Here is a 24,612-nt window from a genome sequence, read left to right on the forward strand (position 1 = left end):
CATGTGTGTGTATGTACATACATATGTACATGCACATGTATGTGTGTATGTGTATATATGTATGTATGTGTGTATATGTGTGTGTATGTATGTGTATAGATTTCTGTGTGATTGATGTTTGATGTAACACACATGAACGCAGCAGTAATACTAACCCAAAAACATCATATGTATATCAGTAAAACTATGTATGTGTGTGTGTGTGTGTGTGTGTGTGTGTGTGTGTATGTACATACATACATATGTACATGCACATGTATGTGTATGTGTGTATGTATGTATGTATGTACATGGTCATGTATGTTTGTACATGAGCGTGTATGTGTGTACATGTGTATGCATGTATGAACTTGTGTGTGTGTGTATGAACATGTGTGTATGTACATACATATGTACATGTATGTGTGTGTATGTACATACATATGTACATGTATGTATGTGTATATGTATGTACTTTTGGTTGTATGTGTGTATGTACATGGCCATGTATGTCTGTACACGAGTGTGTATGTGTGTACATGTGTATGTATGTATGTGTGTATGTATGAACTTGTGTGTGTGTGTGTGTGTGTGTGTGTGTGTGTGTATGAACATGTGTGTATGTACATATGGATGTGTGCATGTACATATGTACATATATGTGTGTGTATATGTATGCACATGCATGTATGTATGTATGTATGTATGTGTATAGATTTCTGTTTGATTGATGTTTGATGTAACACACATGAACGCAGCAGTAATACTAACCCAAAAACATCATATGTATATCAGTAAAACTATGTATGTATGTATGTATGTATGTATGTATGTACGTACGTACGTACGTGTGTGTGTGTGTGTGTACATATGTATGTGTATGTACATACATATATGTATGTATGTATGTATGTACATACATGTGTACATATGTATGTGTGTATATACATACATATATGTATGTGTATATATGTGCATGCAAGTGTGTGTGTGTATGTGTGTATGAACATGTGTGTATGTATATATGTGCATGTATGTATGTGTGTATGTACATATGGATGTGTGCATGCACATACATATGTACATGTATGTATGCATGCATGTATGTATGTATGTATGTATGTGCATGGTCATGTATGTTTGTACATGAGCGTGTATTTGTGTATGTATGTGTGTATGTATGAACTTGTGTGTGTGTGTATGTGTATGAACATGTGTGTATGTGCATATGTACATGCATGTATGTATGTGTGCATGTACATACATATGTACATGTATGTATGCATGTGTATATGTATGTACCTTTGTATGTGTGTATGTACAAGGTCATGTATGTTTGTACATGAGTGTGTATGTGTGTACATGTTTATGTATGTATGTGTGTGTGTATGAACATGTGTGTGTATGTACATGCACATGTATGTGTGTATGTGTATATATGTATGTATGTGTATATGTGTGTGTATAGATTTCTGTGTGATTGATGTTTGATGTAACACACATGAACGCAGCAGTAATACTAACCCAAAAACATCATATGTATATCAGTAAAACTATGTATGTATGTATGTTTGTGTGTGTGTGTGTGTGTGTGTGTGTGTGTGTACATATGTATGTGTGTATGTACATACATATGTGTGTATGTACATACATATGTACATGCACATGTATGTGTATGTATGTATGTATGTACTGTATGTATGTATGTACATGGTCATGTATGTTTGTACATGAGCGTCTATGTGTGTACATGTGTATGTGTGTATGTATGAACTTGTGTGTGTGTGTGTGTGTGTGTGTGTGTATGAACATGTGTATATGTACATACATATGTACATGTATGTATGTATATATATATATGTACTTTTCGTTGTATGTGTGTATGTACAAGGTCATGTATGTCTGTACATGAGTGTGTATGTGTGTACATGTGTATGTATGTATGTGTGTATGTATGAACTTGTGTGTATGAACATGTGTGTATGTACATATGTACATGCGTGTATGTACATATGTATGTGTGCATGTACAAACATATGTACATGCACATGTATGTGTATATATGTGTGTATGTATGTGTGTATGTACATGGTCATGTATGTTTGTACATGAGCGTGTATGTGTGTACATATGTATGTATGTATGTATGTATGTGTGTATGTGTGTATGTATGTATGAACTTGTGTGTATGTACATATGTATGTGTGCATGTACATACATATGTACATGTATGTGTGTATGTACAAGGTTATGTATGTATGTACATGGTCATGTATGTTTGTACATGAGCGTGTATGTACATGCACATGTATGTATGTATGTGTATAGATTTCTGTTTGATTGATGTTTGATGTAACACACATGAACGCAGCAGTAATACTAACCCCAAAACATCATGTGTATATCAGTAAAACTATGTATGTATGTATGTATGTATGTGTGTGTACGTGTGTGTATGTACATACATATATGTGTGTATGTACATACATATATGTGTGTATGTACATACATATATGTGTGTATGTACATACATATGTACATGTGTATGTATGTTTATACATGAGCGTGTGTGTGTATGTATGAACTTGTGTGTGTATGAACATGTGTGTATGTACATATGTACATGTATGTATGTACATATGGATGTGTGCATGTACATACATATGTACATGTATGTATGTATGTGTATATGTATGTACTTTTGTTTGTATGTATATAAGTGTGTATGTACAGTACAAGGTCATGTATGTATGTATGTATGTATGTACATGGTCATGTATGTTTGTACATGAGCATGTATGTACATACATATGTACATGCACATGTATGTATGTATGTATGTGTATAGATTTCTGTTTGATTGATGTTTGATGTAACACACACATGAACGCAGCAGTAATACTAACCCAAAAACATCATATGTATCAGTAAAACTATGTATGTACATATGTATGTGTGTGTGTGTGTGTATGTATGTATGTATATATGTACAAACATAAAATTTGTTATATGCCTTAAATATAACATTATTTATCTTGAAAAAGTCCAACTTTGTTCTCGTTTTAACTTTTTGTTCATAAAATCACACATTTTTCATCTTTTTTTCTGTTTTATTCTTTTTTGGCATTAACCGAACGCTGAACTCTTCCCTTTAGCCGAAGGTGGTGACAGACACAGACGAGACGGAGCTCGCCCGGCAGCTGGAGAGGCTAGAGCGGGAGAACGCCGAGGTGGACGGAGACGACGACGCTGAGGAGATGGAGGCCAAAGTGGAGGACTAGAGTCAGTCCTCGGAGGAAGGCGGGTGGGGGGGAGAAAAAAAACATCAGAGGAGAAACGTGGGCTGCCGTGGCCGCCATCACTTGGTCCAACAGATGTTAACTTTCACATTGCAAACATTAACTGGCGTGACTAGTTCATTGGCAAACATCCGGGTTTGTTCATTAGCAAGGTTTGTTTCAGGAGACGGCAACACCAAAAGCTGCCATCTTCTCCAGACACGGACACAAGTAAAGTTAAATTACAAATACAACATCAATATAGTTTCTATTTTTAAGTACATCGATTTGAATAAATACTCTAAGACAACTGTTTACAAGCAGTGGCCTTTGCTTACCTGTTGCTTTACAAGCCCAGTGTCTTCAGTGTCGTGGCGCGTCATCTCTGGCCGGTCACTGGATGTGATTGATTAAAGAGGAAACATGTACGCTGGTCTGTCTCGACACCGGTCAGCGGTGACTTTATGTGCTGTTTTCTCTTCCACTTCAAGGGTTTTTACTGGCGAGACCTGCTCTTGTTTAGCTCACATGGCATCAATAAAGTCCTGGAAGTTTTGATCTCAATGCGTTTTTGTCAGCTGCTATTGGAGTGAATGAACTGACACAGATTTAAGGATGTTCTTTCTTTCTAGACATTTCCCAACAACAAATGTACATTTCCTGAGTATAAAACTCAAGAAAATCAATTGGAACTATGTATGTACTTACATACATACGTCTGTATGTACATCCACTCTGATTGCTGTACAAGTTGCCATACTGAGGACATGTTACGATGTTTTGACGCCACTCATTCAGGGTTCCTGTTCCATATGTATGTACATATGTATGTACATACATGTTGGAACCTACAAATGTAGGTATATACATATGTACCTACATGAATATGAAGGTATCCACACACACACATACTTATGTAGGTAGGTACATACACATACATGTGTGTATGTATATGTGTGTACTTACATGTGTAGGTATATACACATATGTACCTACATACATATGTGTGAGTGTGTGGGTACATAAAGAACACAATTTTTTTTTCCACACTCTTAACACATACCAACATTCGCGTGTGTGGGTACCTACACACATAGACATAGGCGTGTATGTGTGTAGTTACCTACCATGTATGTATATGTATGTGCTTACCTACATATGTATGTAGGTATGTACATACATATGTAGGTACCTACCTACCTACATACGCTTTGACCACCATTAATTTCTCAGGGTGCGTGTTCCACATGTATGTATGTATGTATGTATGTATATACATACATACATACTTAAATACACATGTACCTACCTACATACATGCGTACGTACGTAGGTTCCTACACGCGTATGTGGGTAACTACATACATACATACGCACACATATGTATGTACATGACACAGTTGTCATCTGACCCTACAAAACACAAGCTGGATCGTGATTTGTTAAAGAAACCAGTGGTTAGTAAGACAATTATCAGCTGGTTCACAAACTGTTATAAAAATCAATTTTATTCAAATGTTCACCGATACAAAAACAAATGGAGAGCTTTCTCATGACTTCAAATAGTTTTTTTTCCCGTTCTTAGCTCATTTTTCTATAGTGGTTATGACGTGCGTGTGCTTTTACAGCTGCAGGGATGTCACCACCCAACACATTCTGTGCAGACACGTTTCAAATGACAACGAGGTGCTTTTTGAGATGGTCCGAGGATGAGAACATGCCAAATCGTTCATCGGGAATGTGATGAGAAACGAAGGAGGAAGATGTGGCAACTAGACAGAAATAAATGGAGTTGTGTCCAAAACCCTGAATAAATAACCCTGTAAAAAAATAGCACATCCTTGTAGTTATGCATACGCTAAAATCTGTGTCCACTTAACCCTTCATGAACCGCAAGCCAGATTTCACACCTTCACAGACTTTTAAGTTCACAAACCAGTAAACTGAAATCCTGCAGCGCCTCCTCCCACACACTGTGTTGGCATGTATACAAACAAAAACACAGGACCAGGAGACCTCATGTGGCAACACAGCGATGGTCCTGGGTGTCTGTCAGCAGTTTCCTCTCAAAAATATCTCACCATAGTCAAATAATGACGCACTGTATTTACACAAAAGCACAGCGACACAGTCAGCACCTGCAGACAGCGAGGGGAGGTGAACATCGCCGACGAACGTGACCTGAACGACGGGTGCAAATGTGACAATGAGCAGAATCTGCAGCTACAGTCTGCACTGTGTGGACAAGTCGCTTTGTTAGGGGTGACGTGACTGCGCTACACTATTCAACATGACGTACGAAGGAGGGAGAAAAAGAAAAAAAACAGGTTATCTTCACTCAGTGGTTGTTTTGCTTATTTCACCAGTCCGATCTTCTTCGCTTCAGTCTCATAAATGAGTAGCCTCCACATCTTCACGATGAAGACTTCAGCTTCTTCGTCCAGGACCTGAAGAAGCAGGAGCAGAGGGAAAGTTTACTGAGTAACACATGAACGAATAAAACAAGGGGATATGAAGCACACGGTGAACTGAAAGCACCCTCATAAAAAAAACAAAAACACAGACAATAATAACTTTTTTTTTTTTTTTTTAAACAGAGAACAGTAAGTTGTCAGTGGAAACTGGAAAATGGCACTTTCAAAAACACAGCAGGTGACTGAATGAACCATTAAACCATCACCATCTATCACGTGATATATTCAACCAATCAGAAGCCAGTCGGGACAAGACAGAAAAGCCTTCAGTGTCATTCTTTGCTCTTCTTTCAATGAAGAAATACTCTGCAGTGTTGATACAGCTGATGCTACAGCAGCATTACAGCAGCAACATTAGAACTACTGATGATCAAAAGATTAACAGTCAACATGAACATCAAACACAGAGGGCCTTATTTATCCATGACATTACTCACCATGGCAACATCATCCAGGATACTCTGTGGCATACTGTGAGCCATCACCTGGGAAAGACAAAAACATCACCATCATTTCATGTTTCACATCCCCTCCAAGTCTGAATCACACGTCACATGGTCCATACCTTGGAGCAGACAAAGTCCACTAACGTTGGCTCTTCCTCTCCGATGTACTCGATAATCTTTTTATTGATCCAGGGCCGAACACGTCGTTCCATTAATGTCTGAAAAAAGAAAAAAAAAAACAGGTGAGAGATGAAGGCAGGGGCTTTGTTTCAGCAGTGGAGTAATGGTGCTGACAGTGTACACATGAAGAAAATCAAGAAGCAGAGGTGAATAAATCACTGTGTGACCGCTCACTGTAATCTTTTAACAAAACACTTCACACGTCAAAGTTAAACGACACAGCTCAGTTTTCTTTCTCTCCTCACCGTGTCCACCATCGACCAGTCCAGCGGGTAGGAGAACAGCTCAGGCTTCGCTGTGGGAATCTTCTCGATCAGACTCTTGATGTGTTTCCGTTTCTCCTCCGTGTTGCCCCCCTTGATGCTGGAGAGCCCGGCTCCGTCCACCCCGAGGCTCTTGTCGTCGTCGTAATCCAGGGGCACGAGCTTCCTCTTGCGAGGCTGTTCGTCAGCCTCCTCGTCATCGAACTTGTCGAAGACGCTGTCCACGGGCAGCTTCTTCCTCTTGCCTGCGTTGGGTTGACTGGGGCTTCCCGTGGCACCTGTACAGAGGACAGGGAGCTCTATGAATACAGTTTTCAAGTTCACTTGAAGGCATGCAGCTGGAATCACTCGTCTTCTTGTTCTGCAGTGAGTGAATCCGACCAGATATTCAGCTTCCTTTAATGTTCGCTAGTATCTTTCTTTCAATGACGGAAAAAACTAATAATGGAGGAGAAAGAAGCTGAGTGCTTTTATTAATAATACACCCTCTGATATGTTATATCTCATGAAACACAGAGTGTTGTCTACCTGTTCAGTGAGTGATTCCATATGTCATCTAGACCAAATTTCAATATCTACTGGGCTCCTAACAAAGAAGTCCTTACAAAGAATGCTTTGTAGGTTTTTCCAGTTGATCGAAAGTACGTGTGGAAAGTATGGTGTGAGGTGGGCAGCTGTTAAAATGACAAAAATCTGTTTAAGAGGACGATGGATGGCACAAGCTACTGACACCAGATGTGCCAGCTGTGCATTCTGGTCTATGTAGGCGACTATCAGTACAGACATTTGTACTGTATCTACAAAGAAGCTCCTTTTCTGTTTCCTACACAGTGCATTTACAGTAGCACACTTGAAACTGAGGGAAATCCAGCAGCAGTAAGGTAGTTAAACACAGTTTCCTTTAGCTGTCAAGCTCCAGCTGAGGATTTTCATTATCGATTAATCCTTGAGTTATTTTTAATCAATTCATCATGTTCTCTATAGAATGTCAGAAAATAGTGAAAAATGCTCATCACAACATCCCAGAGCAGAGAGACAGAGTGTGCCCACGTCACAGCGAGGACTCCTTTCTTTAGACTCACCCAGTTTGAGACTGAGGCCGATCTTCGGCCGGTGTTCCTCCTGCGGCAGCGCCTCCGGGGGGGAGTTTTCGTGGGGGATGATGATGCCGCTGGGCGACTCGTCTCCGGGTGTGTTGGGGGACACGTTGCCACTGGCCGACGAGACCGAGGGTGCTGCTGTGATGGGGCGCATCGTGGGCTTCAAGCACGGTTTTGCGTCAGGGTTATCTTCATCATTCTCATAATCCTCCTCCTCGCCCTCCTCCACCTCGTCGTCTGAGTGGGCGGGCCGTGAGCGGACCTCTGGTCTGTCCTGGTCCTGTCGCCGGCCCCGGTGGTCTCGTGAATGCCTGTGGCGTTCCCGTTGCTCCTCAGGCTCGGGCTCTTGGATGATGGGAGGTTGTCTCAGACGCTCCTCCTCTTCCTCCTCCATCTGGACCAATAAGAGGCAGATATGCAGAAGATTAACAGCCACTCAGTGTTTTACAGAAAAGAAGGTCAACAGACAATGAAAGCTGGACACCACAGATGTGCAGACATGCAGAGAGACTCGGATGATAAAGTGACCTTCACAAAGACAGCAGCCAGCATGCCCCCTCACTGCAGACATACAGGCAGACACACACACATTATTAGAACAGACAAGCATACCCTGCGTAGCTCCGCGTCTGGGTTTGGATGTCCCTCGTCTAACAGCCTCTGTCTGATCTCCTCCAGCTCCTCCTTCTCTCTCTTCCTGTCACGCTCGTCTGCCTCCATCTCCTTCTCTCGGTCTCTGAGACGCTTCTGCAGCGCACTGCCCCTAGGGGTCACACCAAAAATAACAGCCTTCAGAACAATAGCCAGAGCAGCAGTATTGCATCTGCTACTACAAGTCAGATCTGGGTCACACAACATCTGCTGCGTCTTTTTACGTGTTCAGGTGCCACATGGCTCAGATCTCTCACGCAGAACAGTGAAATGAATACCTAAAGGTTCAATCTTTACATGTTTTCACTAAATTTCACAACATTTCTAACGCTGAATCGAATGGATGTCATAAACATTGCACATCTGCAAATTCGAGCTACTAAAAGGCTGCATATAAGATGAAAATCCTATGTACAGAGGCATGTGTGCATTTATTTATCTTAGACCTATTTTACCAGCTTGGCCTGAGTAAAGACAGCACTGCAGCATATTTTTTACATTGCTCACCTGTAGTACTTGGGGTCATCTCTGTCATCATCATAGTCTTCAAGAAACTCTTTCAGCCGTTTGCCCTCTTTCACCTGAAGACACACAGGACCATGCTGAAATGTCCTCGGGACGACAAATCTATTTCTGTTTATTTTATCAACCAAATGATCATAAGATGAAAGGAAAGAGTTTCACGGCGCAGTATCGTATGAACATTTAATGATGCTTTTCGATAAGAAAAATGCAAATGAGCAGGCATTGAAACTAATAAACCACATTGCAACTGAAGCTCAAAAACATTCTGTAGTGGAATTAGTTATTAATGATGTTTGCAAGGTTTAAAGTAACACTAGGGAATATTCTGGCTGCTTAAATGAGGACAATGTGTACACCAAGTATTTAAAGAAAAGTAGGACACCTCCACGATGATCAGTGGTCATTCAACGCGCTCTCACCATTTCTCGGCGGCGCTCGTCTTCCCTCTCGGACTCCTTGCCGTAATCACGGGCCTTCTTCCTCTCCCTGAGCTCCCAGTTTTTTAGACGCTGTGGTCACAACAGTATCAGCTGAGCCCCAATCAAACAATCACATTCCATCACACCAAGCTGAGTAATCCTGTCATTTTAATATAAATACTCCTTTGATCAAGAGATCCAGAAATGTGATGTTTAAGGATTTCATGGTTGTCTCATTTGGACAGAACCTACAATTAATATTTCATTTCATTTTCTATCTTCTATGTTATTTCTTAAACATTTAGAAATATAATGGCCTAGGGTGAATACAGCATGTTTATTTCAGACACAGTCCAGTCATCCTCCCAGCCCTTCCTACCTCCTGATAGGCTGCCTCCTTGTCTCTGAGCTTCCTCTCCAGCTTCCTGCGTTCATACGCCTCCTCCTCATCTTCTTGGTCTCGTTTTTTGTCTCTGTCTCTGTCTCTGTCTCGGCTCATCTCTCTGCAAACACAAAGGTAAGAATGTATTAGCCTTGAACCTAAAATTGGACTAATATACGTATGGGTTACGTTTAAAATTGTAAATAAAAACTAACAGGGGAGATATATTATATTTGCCCACAAGGTCCTGAGAAGAGGTTCAATCAGCCTTTTTAAGTGAAAAGCCCTGTGTGGGTGTGTGAGGCTTTAAGCAGCTGCAGAAAGCTTTTACTGAAAACACCATGTTAGGCCTCTGTGCACCATGATTGTGGGTTCATTTTGTTGTAAATTCAAGCAGTGGTCATAGAACACTTCCATCAAAATGATGACAGTACCAGCACACGGCCAAAGCTTGTATTTTGCTGCAGATGGTGGAAACAAGTTGATGGCACGTCTCAGCTTGCATAATTTTGTTCCAGTTACATCACAGTGCTAGGATTCACTTGGCATTCACTGCACATCTGATTTGCCTCAAAATTGCTGTTGTACAGTCTGACATAAGACTGCAACCAAGACACCATTAGACCCACCTCTCCCAGTGTGGTATGTCATGAACCTGCATCATCATCTGTACTGCGCAGTATATGTGGCCCTTCAAATGAAGTCAGGCAGACTGATGACTCTGAGCATAGTTTTTACTCTGATTTCCTACATTTCACTGGTTTCAGTTCCTGTAAATCAATTTAAACTGTTGCTGGCTAAACATTTCCCGTTGATCAGTTGATCTCCCAGCTCTGATGTGATTGAAATACGTCACATGAGTATTTCTGTCTTCACCTGGATCGGCTGCGCTCGGGGCTCCTGTCACGGCTCCTGTCCCTCTCCCAGTCTCGGTCTCGCTCCCTTTCCCTGGTCCTGCGGTCGCGGTCTTTGTCTCTCTCCCGTTCTCGCTCTCTTTCCCTCTCCCGTTCCCTCTCTCGCTCCTTCTCCCTCTCGCGGTCCCGCCGCTCTCTTTCCCGCTCTCGCTCTTTTTCCCGCTCCCTCCGCTCCCGCTCAAACTCCAGCCGCTCCTTCTCCCTCTTGTCCTTCTCTTCTTCTAGTTTCTGCAGAGCAAAACACAGGCAGGTTCAGCCGATGCCACACAGGATCCGCTGAGTCTTTGCAGTCTATTTGCTACTGTGTACAGTTCAAGTGGTTTCCAGATCATAAAGGACAGGAACATGCCCTACACTAATCAGTGCAAAGCTAGCGAGAGAAGCTGGAATCCTAACTGGGAAACCTGGAAGGATCACAAGGCTCTCCCTCACAGAGAGACAGCTTCTTCCTTCATCTAAAGCAAAACGCTGCACTTGGTTGCTTCAGACTTGCAGCATAAACTACAGTTTAGCAAGAATGTAACTGGAAACCACTTCAATGGTCAAAAAGATCTGCGGAACATGTTGAACTTGAGGCATTCATAACGAGAAAAAGGCGCTGCAAAAGACAATGCTTTTTCTCTCCTTAAGAGTCCTCCTCTCAGAACAAGGAAAACAAAAACAGAAAACAGGCGTCAGTCTTTTGGTGAACTAGTTGTTTGTGACTTACAGGTGTTGAACTATGGACTCAGCCCTTCGCTGCCCCTACAAGCCTTTTAAGTTAGGCCTGGGAGGAAAGCAGGTCACACGGTATACACAGGAAAAACGTTATGGGATTCTGTCTTGCTTAAGCATCGTTATCATTATCATCAAAAACAACAGCCTTTACTTCAGTGGGTAACATGGCATTCGGCAAAGTGCTAAATCAAGAAATGAACATAATGGACATCAGTTACATTTCTGCACAGATAAATGAAATTGTAGAAACGGTCTTACCCCTGCAGAAGTCTTCAGTAGCTCTTCACGACTCATTACTAACACGCACACACACACACACACACACACAGACGCACATCCTAAGTCTGCCTTTATGAGCATTACACACAAGGCTTTGAGCGAAATGTGGCAACATTCATAGTTAAAGCACATTGACACAGAATGAAAGTACTGAATGACAGAAAAACACTAAACTTAGAGTTCTGCATTTCCATTACTTTTGTGACACTATGGTGTCATGCAGAGTAATATACAGTAAATACTACAGTAGAATTAACTCAATTTGATGTAAACTGTTAACTACAACAGTCATGTGCAGCCACGGGCAGTCAACTGGTCTGCAGCTAGAAACGCAGACTAAGCAAAAAGCCTTGGGTGTAATGCAAGTCAAGAGAAGGAAAAGTATTACATGAGAAAGAGGATGGTACATGATACCAATCATTTTTTAACTTAAACTAAACTCGGATTAAGAATCATTACTTAATACTTATGTGCCTTGATTCAGGGATAAATCATGTCAGGTGTTCAATTTTGCACTCGTTTTGGTGTCTTTTCACTTACCTCTGCAGAGTGTCTACCAGGGCTTGCTAAACAAAAACCTGACCGACTGCTCGGCTCTGAACAAACATATTTTAACATAATTTTGCTATTAGAAAAATCAATCAGACAGTGTACGTTTCACCGATTGTTGTCTGTTTTTTTGAGCAGATTTGTTTTAATAACTGTCATTTTAAAAGGCAGAGCAACAAACTGTAAAAGGGGGAAAAGAAACTGCACTGATATTTCAATTTTATGTAGTTTTTTGTTCTGATTCTCTAATAGTGCAACGCTCATTCCGGTTTCTGGTTTAACCTTTTGACCTGGTTGCAGGACTTGGTTTTGACATAACTTCAGCTTTTTCTTTGAAAATGTGCACTGTATACTTGAGTTTCATGCGGTACTGTTTTTATTAGATGCATGAACTCCGAAGTATCTTGAAGAAAAGAAAAATAAGGCAGAGAGAGTGAAGACACTGACGGAGAGAAGGAGATGACAGAGTCACACAACACATACAGAGAGCACGTACCTTGGCAGTCTTCAGATCAGCGTGCTGCTGTGGAGAGGGCGCCCCCCCACACTAGCATAATAAAAAGCTATAGCCAAAGTCACTGCAGTGGTTATTGACATGAGTCTTTGTGCTTCAACATGAACACCATTAAGACAGACCATCATTTGCAGAGGACTCACACAGGTTCACTGACTTTCAAACCTTCAGGGCACCACCAATGTCAAAAGATGAAGGTCAAAAGTTTGGGGGGTACTCTGTACCGCCGGATGGTTGGCTGAATAAAGGGCACCTTAAGCCCTGACCAACACACACAAAAGGGGAGTACAGTTGCCCCTATGCAAGTCCTCCAGAGGGGGACGCCCAGTATATGTATAAAGTAAATGAAGGCTGATACTTACATCCTATCCTCGTAACTTTTTCCAAAGCTCTGAGATTCATCTTGCTTTAGTCACCATATGATCACTATCATAATGGTGGGGTTTAATGAATAGATTAGCTTTTAGGTAACTTTACATCGTCTCCATGCATTTTTGTGTGATGAATGAAGAATGGATCTATGATGGTCACACCTAGATAGTTTCATTACGGGGGTCACAGGTGTCAAGTCAGGCCTGAGAAAAGGTGACAAAAATACTAGCTGTCTGCCTACTTGTGGTGTTCGAACACTGAACATGAAACATTCATATAATATGGGGCGAATTAAGATGTTTGGTGGTGTAAATTTTAAGGACTGCCAAATTGTAGCGCAGTATGCATGTTACTGAGGTCAAGAAAAGTTGGTAAATGTGTCAACTTAAAGTGCAAGCTCTAGGAGTGAACTATGTGAGCAGCTGCTGTCCAAAACCTGTAATGTCAACTACAAGATCAAAGGAAGCACTTTACCTTGTGAGTGTCACGAAATTTACTAATCTCTCTGGAAATCAGGTCTCTCTTGTCCTCCTCCATATCAATAGTGTTAATGTCGTCCTAAATAAAAAGAAAGACCAATTAAAAAGTCAGATAAAACTTTACATCTTAAGTTCCGAGAGAACAAGTGTACAAGTCAGAGAAGAGTAAACAAAATTGTTATACCTCTTCTTTTTTCTCCTTCTTTCTCTTTCGTCGCTGGGAGTCCTCATCCTGTGAAGGCGCGTTGAGTTCTGCAGCATATTCCCGCATCAGTCCATCAATAGCACCTTTGATGATCTGATCCTTCTTCTTTGTCTCTTCATCTAGAACCTCTTCCTCATCATCTCCTCCTTCTTCAGCCTTCTTATTCTGCCGGTACAGAAATAAAAATCCTCGCTTAGAAATGAGCTAACTGTATAAATTAATCATTGCAATAAATGACCATTTATTTGAATTGCCTAACAAAACTAAGATGTGGTGATTCAGAGATTTGAAACAAGGCAAGGTGCATGATCGATTCCTGAGGCTATTAAATGCATAACCAGTAATTCTCTAAAACGGAATTATACCCCATTGGCAGTTTTCTTCTTGGCCTTCCACTCATCCAGCTGAGCTTTAGTCTTCGCATCTACCTTCACCAACAGATTTTTGTCTCCAATTTGCAGGTCATGAAGCAGGCGCAGCGATCGCAACGTGGACTCTGGCTCCTTATACTCACAAAACCCAAAGGCTGCAACAGATATTGACATGGAAACATACATGAGGGCAGGTTCACATATGGTCATGTATGGTTTGATCAGGTACCAAATATAAAATTAGGTCATCTCTGGTTGGGTTTTAAGTAAAATCATTTTGTGAATTTACAGCTGATCATCCCAGTTGGCCATGGGTGAAAGTATTTCCTGACATACTGATGCCTGATGTGTGGATTATAAATTACCTTGAAGCTTGCCTGAGGCTCCTTGGACTCTCTTCCAGCTCAGAACAATTCCACATTTCTTTAACATGAGAAGAGAAAAATAGTTCAAGACTCTAGTACATTTACTTTTTAATGCTGTAGCACAGGATTCATGGTTTCAACAGGTCACCCAAAAAAAATGGTAACAAACATTGAAATAAATTATATAAATATGGAATTACTCTATGCAAAAAGGATGTTTGTTATTTGATTAGTGTTGCTGATAATATCTGTGCAATAACTCCATCTATTAGAAATTAACCATGAAGGTGGTACATCCGATTGCTTGAGAAAAGCATAGTTGAATAAAATCTGTGTAATTTCAGAGAAATCTTGGATGTAATTTCCATGTCCAGCATCTTTATTTTTGGATTACTAACATATTCCACAACTGAGTGACCTGAGTACATGCAATATATGTAAATCCTTCTCTGCCCCTTACCGCCAGTAGCTGTCTGATCAGCATGTCTGAGGCTTTCTCTGATATGTTCCCCACAAAGACTGTGGTGGTGGGGCCGCTCTCGTCGGTGCCTTTGATGTGCACAGCAGCGAGGTCTTTCTTCGGGACTGCAGGCTTACTGACCACTGACACAGAGGGTACCATTACCGTAGGGGTGGAGGCCATGATACCCACATGAACTGGGATCATTGGAGTTCCTGCAACAGCCAAAGAAAATGTACATCAACTTCAGACAAAGCAGTCTGGAATTAAATACTTTGCTTGAAGGTAGCTGGTTAGTATTTGCAGGTTACTGTAACTTCCTACATTGTAGGTTTCTCTATAGCAAAAGAGGGCAATCATGAAACCGGTAACAAGACCCCTTTTACAAACAGGAGAGCTGCTTGAGACCCTTCTTAAAATAATATGTTTAACACTGTGTTCAACACTACTTAACGTGAAAGAGTCTGTCATGTGCATTATTTTGGGACAGGTGGTTGCTTACCTGAAGGAAAGCCAGCAAACTGAGGGGGCATCCCTGGAGGGGGCAACAGCGGCCGGTTTAAATGAGGGGGGAAGGACATTGTGGGTATGAATCGGACCGACCTGGTGATGGAACAGAGACACTCATTAGCAGTCTGTCTATTCATGATATGTTACACTCACGCTTGGAAGAAGTCTTCCAAACAATGTAAATTCAACATCAAAAATACAGTTCAGACACAAGCATATCCTTTTGTTAAAAGAACACTGGAGAAAATACTGCCATGTTGTGTGTGTAGTTTCGCAAACCAGTCTGACATCGATTTGTGACTTTTGCTATCAACTGCACCGCTTCTTGAAGTTAGCTTAGCTAAGTGGGGTCAGTTAACGTTCGCTAACTTATTGTCAGTTAGTAGTTCCAACGTCGAACTAGTATAACTTTGTTTAATCGCGGTACATTGTGTTACATTATTATTACTGTTGTTTACATTATTGTCTTGTTGTTTAATAGCTAATCCCTAATTTCAGTAACCGATTAACTAGCCTCTTAGTTAGCTAAAGTTAGCATTAAGCACGCTACTGTACCAGGCACAAGTAAATTAGGCTATGCTAATGTTAGCTAGAGCTGGTGTTGCCTGTCAAGAAAAACTGACTTAAGAGGGCTAAATATGACTTCGGAATAAAAGTGAAAATGTCCATATATACATACCCCGACTTAGGCCACGTACGAAGTGATAAAAACCGCTATCAGAAGGTTAATAATTCTGAAAATCTTGGACACGTTCTGAATGTTAGATTAGCACGTTAGCTAGTCACGGGCCTTCTAACAGATTGACGCATGCGCTTTACGTACCAGACTACAAGTGCGCTTGTTTTGTTTATCGGTACGTGGCTGTCGGATAGGGCTGGGACATGTAGTGCGGCAATGGGTATTAGCTAATAGTAGCTAACACAAATACTACTAACACCAATAATAATAGCGTTAATAGTACTCAAACTAATAATAACAATAATAACAATAATAATAAGAAGAAGAACAGTGCACTCAACGTACTTGCATAGGAAAAAAGACATACAAAAAGCTGAACAATAACTTAAATGTTGCGGAAATATATACATATATAAAAAAAAAAACAATAAACAACATAATACAAAGAATGGCGACGCAATAAACAATCTATACCGTAAAATTTACGATGTGTGTTGACGTTGTAGTATGCTATTAATATATTACTTTATAATTATTCAACTGCTCCTCCAAAACGTTTTACAACTCAAGCTCTCCGTTTTACTTACAAACTTTAAAACCACTGGACTTTAAATTCATTGGAAGCATGTAGAGTCACCAGTAACAACACCAAACAACTCATAAATAAATCTGTAAGACAGTTTTATTTGAATGTTGAAGTAATCGCAGTCCTATAGTGTATTAATATTCGCTGTATTGTTAGGCTACAGAATATTGAAGTGGTTGGTTACCATGGTTTTCTTGTTGTAGGTCCTACCGCTCAGTGACAGCAGCTGTGCCGCGAGGGCTGCGTCTGACAAGATGTGACGTCACTTTAGGCGGGTTTTTCATGGAAAGTGCTAGAAGAAACGAAGCACACCCTTCTGGTGTTAAATATTCTTCCATCACATTAAAAAGGTCCTCGCTATTTTGAGAAAAATCCACGACGTACATGTGATTTTGGTTGAATAGACTTCTTCGGCTGGCGCAGATATTTCTACCTCAATAATATATGTCGGCAGCAAGTCACCAAAAATTAGATCTAGTATTTGTCGCTCTGTGTGTATCTTGTGCAATCCTTTTGCAATAAACTGCCACAAGGTGGCGTCAATGGGTACAGGGTGCCTATTTCTACTGAGTACAGTGATGGGCTGAGTTACATTGCAGCATTTCTAAGGGTACGACCTTACTTTGAACATCAGGTGCTTTATGTGCTGAACACCGTCAGCAAGTAGCCCTCATCTTGTAAAGCATGCATAAAACATATTGACTTTATTTCCTATGATAATTTCCAATGGCTATACATCACTTTGCGCTAAGAGATTCTTTTTACCAATATTCAATACAGTGCATTGCTATTAATTTACGTTTTTCAAGCTTACACAATTACCTGACTAAATCAATAATCATATTTATTCACGTCCTTTTTAAACGCTCGTGTCAGCACACGATTTGAATTTTATCAGCCGTTTTCTTGGATACAATTTCTATTTCACTAACTGTTCTCTAGTTTCAGTGGTGGATGGTGCACCGCGGATGGATACGGCCGCACACTGACACCACTGTGTATAAAGATTCCGGTCTATTAAAAGGAAGTCCCTTTTCATTACCCTGCGTCAGAGAGCAGAAGGGACAGAATTTTGGTTGCATTTTATTCAAGATAAGTCAACGAAATAAACAAGGTATGTGCTTAAGTATTTTGAAATTATATTGAACACAATGTCCTCTTGCAGTGTTTGAGTTATGTTACCCCGTGCCTGAGCTTTGACTGGCTGTATCCACGATGATAGCTCATGAGTCACGACGATAACCTTAGCACCAGAACTGTCTCGTGGGCTACAGCGATCATATTCATGTCGTCCGTTGTCTGTTCGCATTGCCGTTACATAACGGTTAATCCTTACAGGGAGATTTTCGTGTATTGGTCGAAAATTTGCGATGAGTGCTGAATGCGGCACTCTGCAGGCTTGGGTTGCACCCAAGGCAGGTGTGGTGAAGATGACAACGCTGACTCGGTTTATGTAACGAAGCTAGCCGTATTAAAAACACACTGTGGACCGATCTGGGTCAGCTCACCGAACAGGGTTCTCGTTTCAAAGCCAAATCCCATCCCATCACAACATTCAACCTCAAATAACTGCTAAGTCTAAGGTTATTAACGCAAGTTTGATTTAACTCTTGGGCAACGTTTGTTAGTTAAGGCCAATTTTACTGTAAGGTGTCCATTATAAAACAGATTTGGTTAATGATGATCTATATGTGACTTCTGATTTATGCTGTACGATGTTTTCAATGACAAGTCGTTGTTTTGGACTCTCTTCGGTTCATGGACTAAGGCTGCCGTTTACAGGTTAAGTCGTCACCACAGAGCGACGTTAAATGTTACGATTAAGAACGTTTTAATCACAAGTGAGCGTGTAGTGTGCATTTCCAAACGGTATCCTTATTTTCGTCCGTTGCTGTTCCTTAGCACGTGTTTGCGGAGTCCATTGTCTGTCGGCCGACGCCATGTTGGTTAGCGGCTAACGTACCAACAGCTAACTTCCGCCGATTTCTGGTAACATGATGGCAGCTGTCCGCTTGAACGAAACGGTTTGATGACATGGTTAAATCATGATGCCATTTCATCTCTCATGAAACCGGAAGAATTAAAGTTAAATGAATCTCGCACAACAACCATCCATTTTTAACCTTTCAAAATCAACATTAGTTTTCTGTTGAGTCATCGTTTCGTTTCGACAATCTCCGAAAGATGTACACATCACGTTGCCATTTGTGCTGTTTAATCTGGAGGCAGTTTGCTTAAACATTACGGTTTGTGTTTGTACAGATGCCTGAAGAAATGCTCCAAGAGGAGGAGACTGAGACCTTTGCCTTCCAGGCAGAGATCGCTCAGCTGATGTCCCTGATCATCAACACCTTCTATTCCAACAAGGAGATCTTCCTCAGGGAGTTGATCTCCAATGCCTCTGATGTAAGTCTGCAGGAGCTTGCCATTGCTCATGCCGCGCAGCAATTTTGACCTTTGTTTGTTTAAAATGGGGCATTTAACGAATGGTAATGCTTCAGAATTGATTTTTAGGACCTGATGTGCTTTCATAATGGTGTCTGAAGTCTCAATGTATTTTGTCAATGTGTGTTCACAGGCTTTGGACAAAATTCGCTATGAAAGCTTGACCGATCCCTCCAAGCTGGACAGTGGCAAGGATCTGAAAATTGACATCATCCCCAACAAAGAAGAGCGCACCCTGACCCTCATTGACACTGGAATCGGCATGACCAAAGCTGACCTGATTAACAACCTGGGTACCATTGCCAAGTCTGGCACCAAGGCCTTCATGGAGGCCCTGCAGGTACTACAGTGGAACACAATCCTCATTGCAGCCTGTGGAATATGAGAACAAGTATCATAGATTGCATCACAAAGACCTCTTATAATCTTAGTTCTTCAAAGTCAAGTATATGCAGGTACTAGGTGGATGCAATACTTGTTGAGCTGTTCAATCAAAATACTGATGATTCTGGTTCAAAACTATCAAGCTGATGTACTTTCATGTTAAAGTTGGCTGCCTTTTCTGAAGTATACTGAAGTTATTAATGTGTTCCTCTAGGCTGGAGCTGACATTTCCATGATTGGTCAGTTTGGTGTGGGTTTCTACTCTGCCTACCTTGTTGCTGAGAAGGTGGTTGTCATCACCAAGCACAATGACGATGAGCAGTACGCCTGGGAGTCGTCTGCCGGAGGTTCCTTCACAGTCAAGGTCGACGCCGGTATGTGCCTGCCATAATCACATGTGACATCTTGTTTGCATCATTCAGCTAGCTGCATCCACTGCTTTTAAGGGAACTGAACATAAGACCCTCTGACAAGATGTATTGAGATGTTCAATATCATGAAATGGTGTAACTTCCTTTGCTGTTATCACATTTCTTAGGTTAACATTTGGTGTTCTTTAACAGCTGAATTGGACTACTTTGGACAAAACTGAAACCTTTTGTGACTTACTACAAAGTAGGGACTCGTACCTAACGCTGCATTTTATTTGGACAAAGAGTGTTCATGGATGTACAATTCTGCTTACAGGTGAGCCCATTGGCCGTGGAACTAAGATCATCCTGTACCTGAAGGAAGACCAGACAGAGTACATTGAGGAGAAGAGGGTCAAGGAAATTGTCAAGAAGCATTCTCAGTTCATCGGCTACCCCATCACCCTCTTTGTAAGTATTGAGTTTGACCCCTAGTTTTAGATCATTGAAACTGTTTTTTATTTCAGTGAGGCTGAACTCTACTCATTTTGACTTGCAGGTGGAGAAGGAGCGTGACAAGGAGATCAGTGACGACGAGGCAGAGGAGGAAAAGGCTGAGAAGGAGGAGAAAGAGGATGGTGAGGACAAGCCAAAGATCGAAGATGTGGGCTCAGACGATGAGGAAGACTCCAAAGACAAGGACAAGAAGAAGAAAAAGAAGATCAAGGAGAAGTACATCGACCAGGAGGAGCTGAACAAGACCAAGCCCATCTGGACCAGGAACCCTGATGACATCACAAACGAGGAATATGGCGAGTTCTACAAGAGTCTTACCAACGACTGGGAGGATCACCTGGCTGTCAAGGTGAGCAGTGCAACGCAGAAGTAACTGTTGCATGTGTTCATGTGTCTCATTCAGGACTGTTGCTTTAAATGAAGTCCAAGTAAATCTGAGGTGAATTCTCTACTCCTTTTTACAGCACTTCTCAGTGGAGGGCCAGCTGGAGTTCCGGGCCCTGCTCTTTATTCCCCGCCGTGCACCTTTCGACCTCTTTGAGAACAAGAAAAAGAAGAATAACATCAAGCTGTACGTCAGGAGAGTCTTTATCATGGACAACTGTGAAGAGCTCATCCCTGAGTACCTGAGTAAGTTGCCCATTTTGGACAAATATATTCTGTTCTACAGTGCTGCACTGACTATTACACCACCCACACAAAGCTGCTTTTATAGATGGAAGCAAATGAAATGCTCAGATGGGTCCCAGTAAACCCATGTTTTGTGTTAATCTCCAGACTTTGTCCGTGGTGTGGTGGACTCTGAGGATCTGCCCCTCAACATCTCCAGAGAAATGCTGCAGCAGAGCAAGATCCTCAAGGTTATTCGCAAGAACATCGTCAAGAAGTGTCTGGAGCTCTTTGCTGAACTGGCTGAGGACAAGGAGAACTACAAGAAGTTCTACGAAGGGTTCTCCAAGAACATCAAGGTATTTAAAATAAGTGCAGAGCAAGATTGACATGAAAAAAAAAAAAAAAAAAATTAATTCTTCTGCAGTTTTTAATGAAAATTCCTTCCTCACATTGTCTTCAGTGCATCTCCATGGATTCATAAGGTTTCCCTTTATTCTTTAATCTAGTGCTTGCTGTACCGTCTAGCTTCCCAAGGCAGTGTAGTCATAGTTCTGTTTTTAAAATCACTACATGGCTGTAAAATATTTCTAGTTTTTGTACATTCTCAACAGTTTACATAACTCCATGCAGTTATGCTTAGTTTGTCCAAAATTTAGCTGGGTAATCTATCAATGTTGTGATCTAGGCTACTGGTGTGTGGCTTTGTTTGGAATGAGCATGTAATCACAATTCATCATCTGTGTGTAGCTGGGAATCCACGAGGACTCACAAAACCGCAAGAAGCTGTCTGAGCTGCTCCGGTACCACAGCTCCCAGTCTGGAGATGAGATGACCTCCCTCACAGAGTACCTGACCCGCATGAAGGAAAACCAGAAGTCCATCTACTACATCACTGGTGAGCTTCTCTCCTAGAAAAGCATATTTTTGTTTCCTTTTTGTCTTCAAATCCTTTATATTTAAGAAGCTTATATATTTCTGTGGTAATTGCATTGATGGATGAACATAAATTTTTAATGGTTTTACTTACAAGCAGATGTGACTTCATCACAATGGCACTGATTGTCATTTACTTTGACTTGTTCAGGTGAGAGCAAGGATCAGGTGGCCAACTCCGCCTTCGTCGAGCGCGTCCGCAAGCGTGGCTTCGAGGTCCTGTACATGACAGAGCCCATTGACGAGTACTGTGTTCAGCAGTTGAAGGAGTTTGATGGCAAGAGCCTGGTCTCTGTTACCAAAGAGGGTCTGGAGCTGCCTGAGGATGAGGAGGAGAAGAAAAAGATGGAGGAGGATAAGGCAAAGTTTGAGAGCCTCTGCAAGCTCATGAAGGAGATCCTTGACAAGAAAGTGGAGAAGGTCAGTCATCCTGATGAGCTGAGATTCATGTTTACTCCAGTTTCCCTTCATATTGTAGGATTTAGGATCTTATGAATTCACAACTACAGTTGACAGTGTTTTGTTTGGAAACAGGTGTCCTAACTGGTCCTAAGTTATACTGGTGAGTTTTATACAGTTGTAAGGAGGCCCTCACGTCCTGTGTGCCCACAATGAGTTTTTGACTGACAGATGTGTTTTGGCGAGTGACGATTGTGGAGATGTAAAGTGCAGAACGTGGAAAATGAAACTTTTGAGTGATCTAACAGATGCCTGTTCAAATTTTCTCTTTCCATTTGATTTAACAGAATGTGAAACTAAAACTTCTGAAAAGTTGGTCTAAATGTTTTATTGTCCAGAATGTGTGCTGATATAAAATTGGTCTACATAGTCTAGACATTTGAGGTGTGGAATTGACAGACCGTTGCCTTGCACATGCTGCTGTGTTGAGCATTCTCTAACATGACTGTTCTGCATGTTTTTGTTAACTCAAACGTGTCAGCCTGCTGTTCACACACTATGCATGTTGTGTTGTAAGTCTCAACATCCACTGTTTGATTCTCTACCAGGTGACAGTGTCCAACAGACTGGTGTCTTCACCCTGCTGCATTGTGACAAGCACTTACGGCTGGACGGCCAACATGGAGAGGATCATGAAGGCCCAGGCACTCAGGGACAACTCCACCATGGGCTACATGATGGCCAAGAAACACCTGGAGATCAACCCTGACCACCCCATCGTGGAGACTCTCAGGCAGAAGGCAGATGCTGACAAGAACGACAAGGCTGTGAAGGACCTCGTCATCCTGCTGTTCGAAACCGCCCTGCTGTCCTCAGGCTTCTCCCTGGATGACCCACAGACCCACTCCAACCGCATCTACAGAATGATCAAACTCGGACTGGGTAAGGACACGCAGCACATCAGTATTAATACTTGTTTTTCTTTTTACACAACTTTCACTTGCCTTTATCTAACAAATGTCGTCCTCCTCGTGTCTTCAGGCATCGACGACGACGATGTTCCCATAGAGGAGGCCACCTCTTCATCCGTCCCAGATGAGATTCCTCCCCTAGAAGGCGAAGGTGACGATGATGCTTCACGCATGGAAGAAGTTGATTAAACAAACTCTCCCCCTCCCAGATTTCTAACACTTTAGCTTCACTTTTCAATTGTTCATCCTTTAAAACTGCAGTAACTGCAAAACAAATAGTCATTCATGTTGTGTGGTGGACCAGTGTTGCTCTTGTGTCTAGAGCATAACTCTGCAAGACCTTTTTAAAGACAAGCAGTTTTGGTTTTCGCGTTCATGGTGACAGCACATATGTTTTAACGAGTACCCTGTTGCACTGAGTTTTAAATGTTGGAGTGGTAAATGTGTGAACATGGGAATGGTACATTCCATTATCAGATCAGGTCTGGAGGGTTTGGAAACGTTCTGCTCATGTGCAACACTGCACGCTGCATGGAGAGAGAGGACTGTATGATTCCTTTGCCTGAGTCCAGGCTTATCTGTATTCCAAGTCTTGTTTTGCAAAAAATTAAAGATGTAATACCATATGTTTTGTCTTTGTTCTATTTATTCCTTATTGTTTTAAGTCACTGTTCATCTTCCATACTAAATGTAAGTTTTAAAAAGGGACAGCAGGTTTTTGTTTTTTTGTTTTTTTCTTGACCATGAGGGATGTTAACATTTGACTTAAAACCTGTGTGTTAAACTGCTGTCTTCCAAGTGACCACTAGGTGGGGACATACTCCATAAGTTGGTAGCGTGAAGCTACAGTTCAAGAGAAGGTGAGCAGAAACATCCAATGCATTTATATAAAGAGGGATCAGTTTCATATTCATTTGTACTACAGCTAACCAATGTGTCCCCACTATGTAAAGCATCTAACCTGTGTATATATTGCTATTGGTTCTGGTAAATATCCCGTGCAGGTAGTGTGGGCTCAGGCTGTCTGAAGTGTAGGGGTGTGCAGGAAGTCATGAAGCATGCACAGTAAAATGGTTCCAAACCCTAATTAAGGTTAAACTTGTGTTCTGTGACTCAGATTTAAAGAATAACAACACCTCTATTAACGCACAGGACTATCATTCTCTAGCATGTAGGCGCCGCCTATACTGTATAGCACTGCAATGTGTTTTCACCCCTGGAGGGGAACCCTAGAGGGCACTGCACTGCATTTTCTCCCTTTTAAGTGCACACATTACTGCACTGCATCATGTTTTCTCCACTGGA

General features: G+C 41.5%; 3 protein-coding genes across 3 annotated transcripts in view; 2 read left to right on the forward strand and 1 right to left on the reverse strand.

Annotated features, from left to right (window-relative positions):
- Window positions 1–3,821, forward strand: part of eif2s1b (eukaryotic translation initiation factor 2, subunit 1 alpha b) — a 10,066-nt gene extending 6,245 nt beyond the window's left edge. The window contains exon 8 of the mRNA XM_076755825.1: window positions 3,135–3,821. Coding sequence (XP_076611940.1) covers window positions 3,135–3,260 — 126 coding nt within the window. The 3' untranslated portion in view covers window positions 3,261–3,821. The remainder of the gene's footprint in view (window positions 1–3,134) is intronic.
- Window positions 3,822–4,744: 923 nt separating this feature from the next.
- On the reverse strand, window positions 4,745–16,253 carry rbm25b (RNA binding motif protein 25b). Its single transcript, XM_076755824.1, has 17 exons — window positions 16,112–16,253; window positions 15,425–15,525; window positions 14,923–15,137; window positions 14,463–14,520; window positions 14,092–14,252; window positions 13,706–13,891; window positions 13,517–13,600; window positions 10,574–10,839; window positions 9,695–9,818; window positions 9,316–9,405; window positions 8,879–8,952; window positions 8,333–8,483; window positions 7,703–8,114; window positions 6,603–6,898; window positions 6,297–6,395; window positions 6,169–6,216; window positions 4,745–5,704 (listed from the first exon to the last, which is right to left on the reverse strand). The coding sequence occupies exons 2-17, from the start codon at window positions 15,501–15,503 to the stop codon at window positions 5,612–5,614; spliced, it is 2,436 nt and encodes an 811-aa protein (XP_076611939.1). The 5' UTR covers window positions 15,504–15,525; window positions 16,112–16,253; the 3' UTR covers window positions 4,745–5,611.
- Window positions 16,254–17,672: 1,419 nt separating this feature from the next.
- Window positions 17,673–23,933, forward strand: hsp90ab1 (heat shock protein 90, alpha (cytosolic), class B member 1). Its single transcript, XM_076755827.1, has 12 exons — window positions 17,673–17,811; window positions 18,960–19,103; window positions 19,276–19,482; window positions 19,741–19,900; window positions 20,214–20,347; window positions 20,436–20,741; window positions 20,857–21,022; window positions 21,170–21,360; window positions 21,752–21,899; window positions 22,089–22,357; window positions 22,945–23,278; window positions 23,378–23,933. The coding sequence occupies exons 2-12, from the start codon at window positions 18,960–18,962 to the stop codon at window positions 23,494–23,496; spliced, it is 2,178 nt and encodes a 725-aa protein (XP_076611942.1). The 5' UTR covers window positions 17,673–17,811; the 3' UTR covers window positions 23,497–23,933.
- Window positions 23,934–24,612: the final 679 nt, after the last annotated feature.

The sequence above is a fragment of the Chaetodon auriga genome, chromosome 18 (genome assembly GCF_051107435.1).
Source record: "Chaetodon auriga isolate fChaAug3 chromosome 18, fChaAug3.hap1, whole genome shotgun sequence".
NCBI lineage: Eukaryota > Metazoa > Chordata > Actinopteri > Chaetodontiformes > Chaetodontidae > Chaetodon > Chaetodon auriga.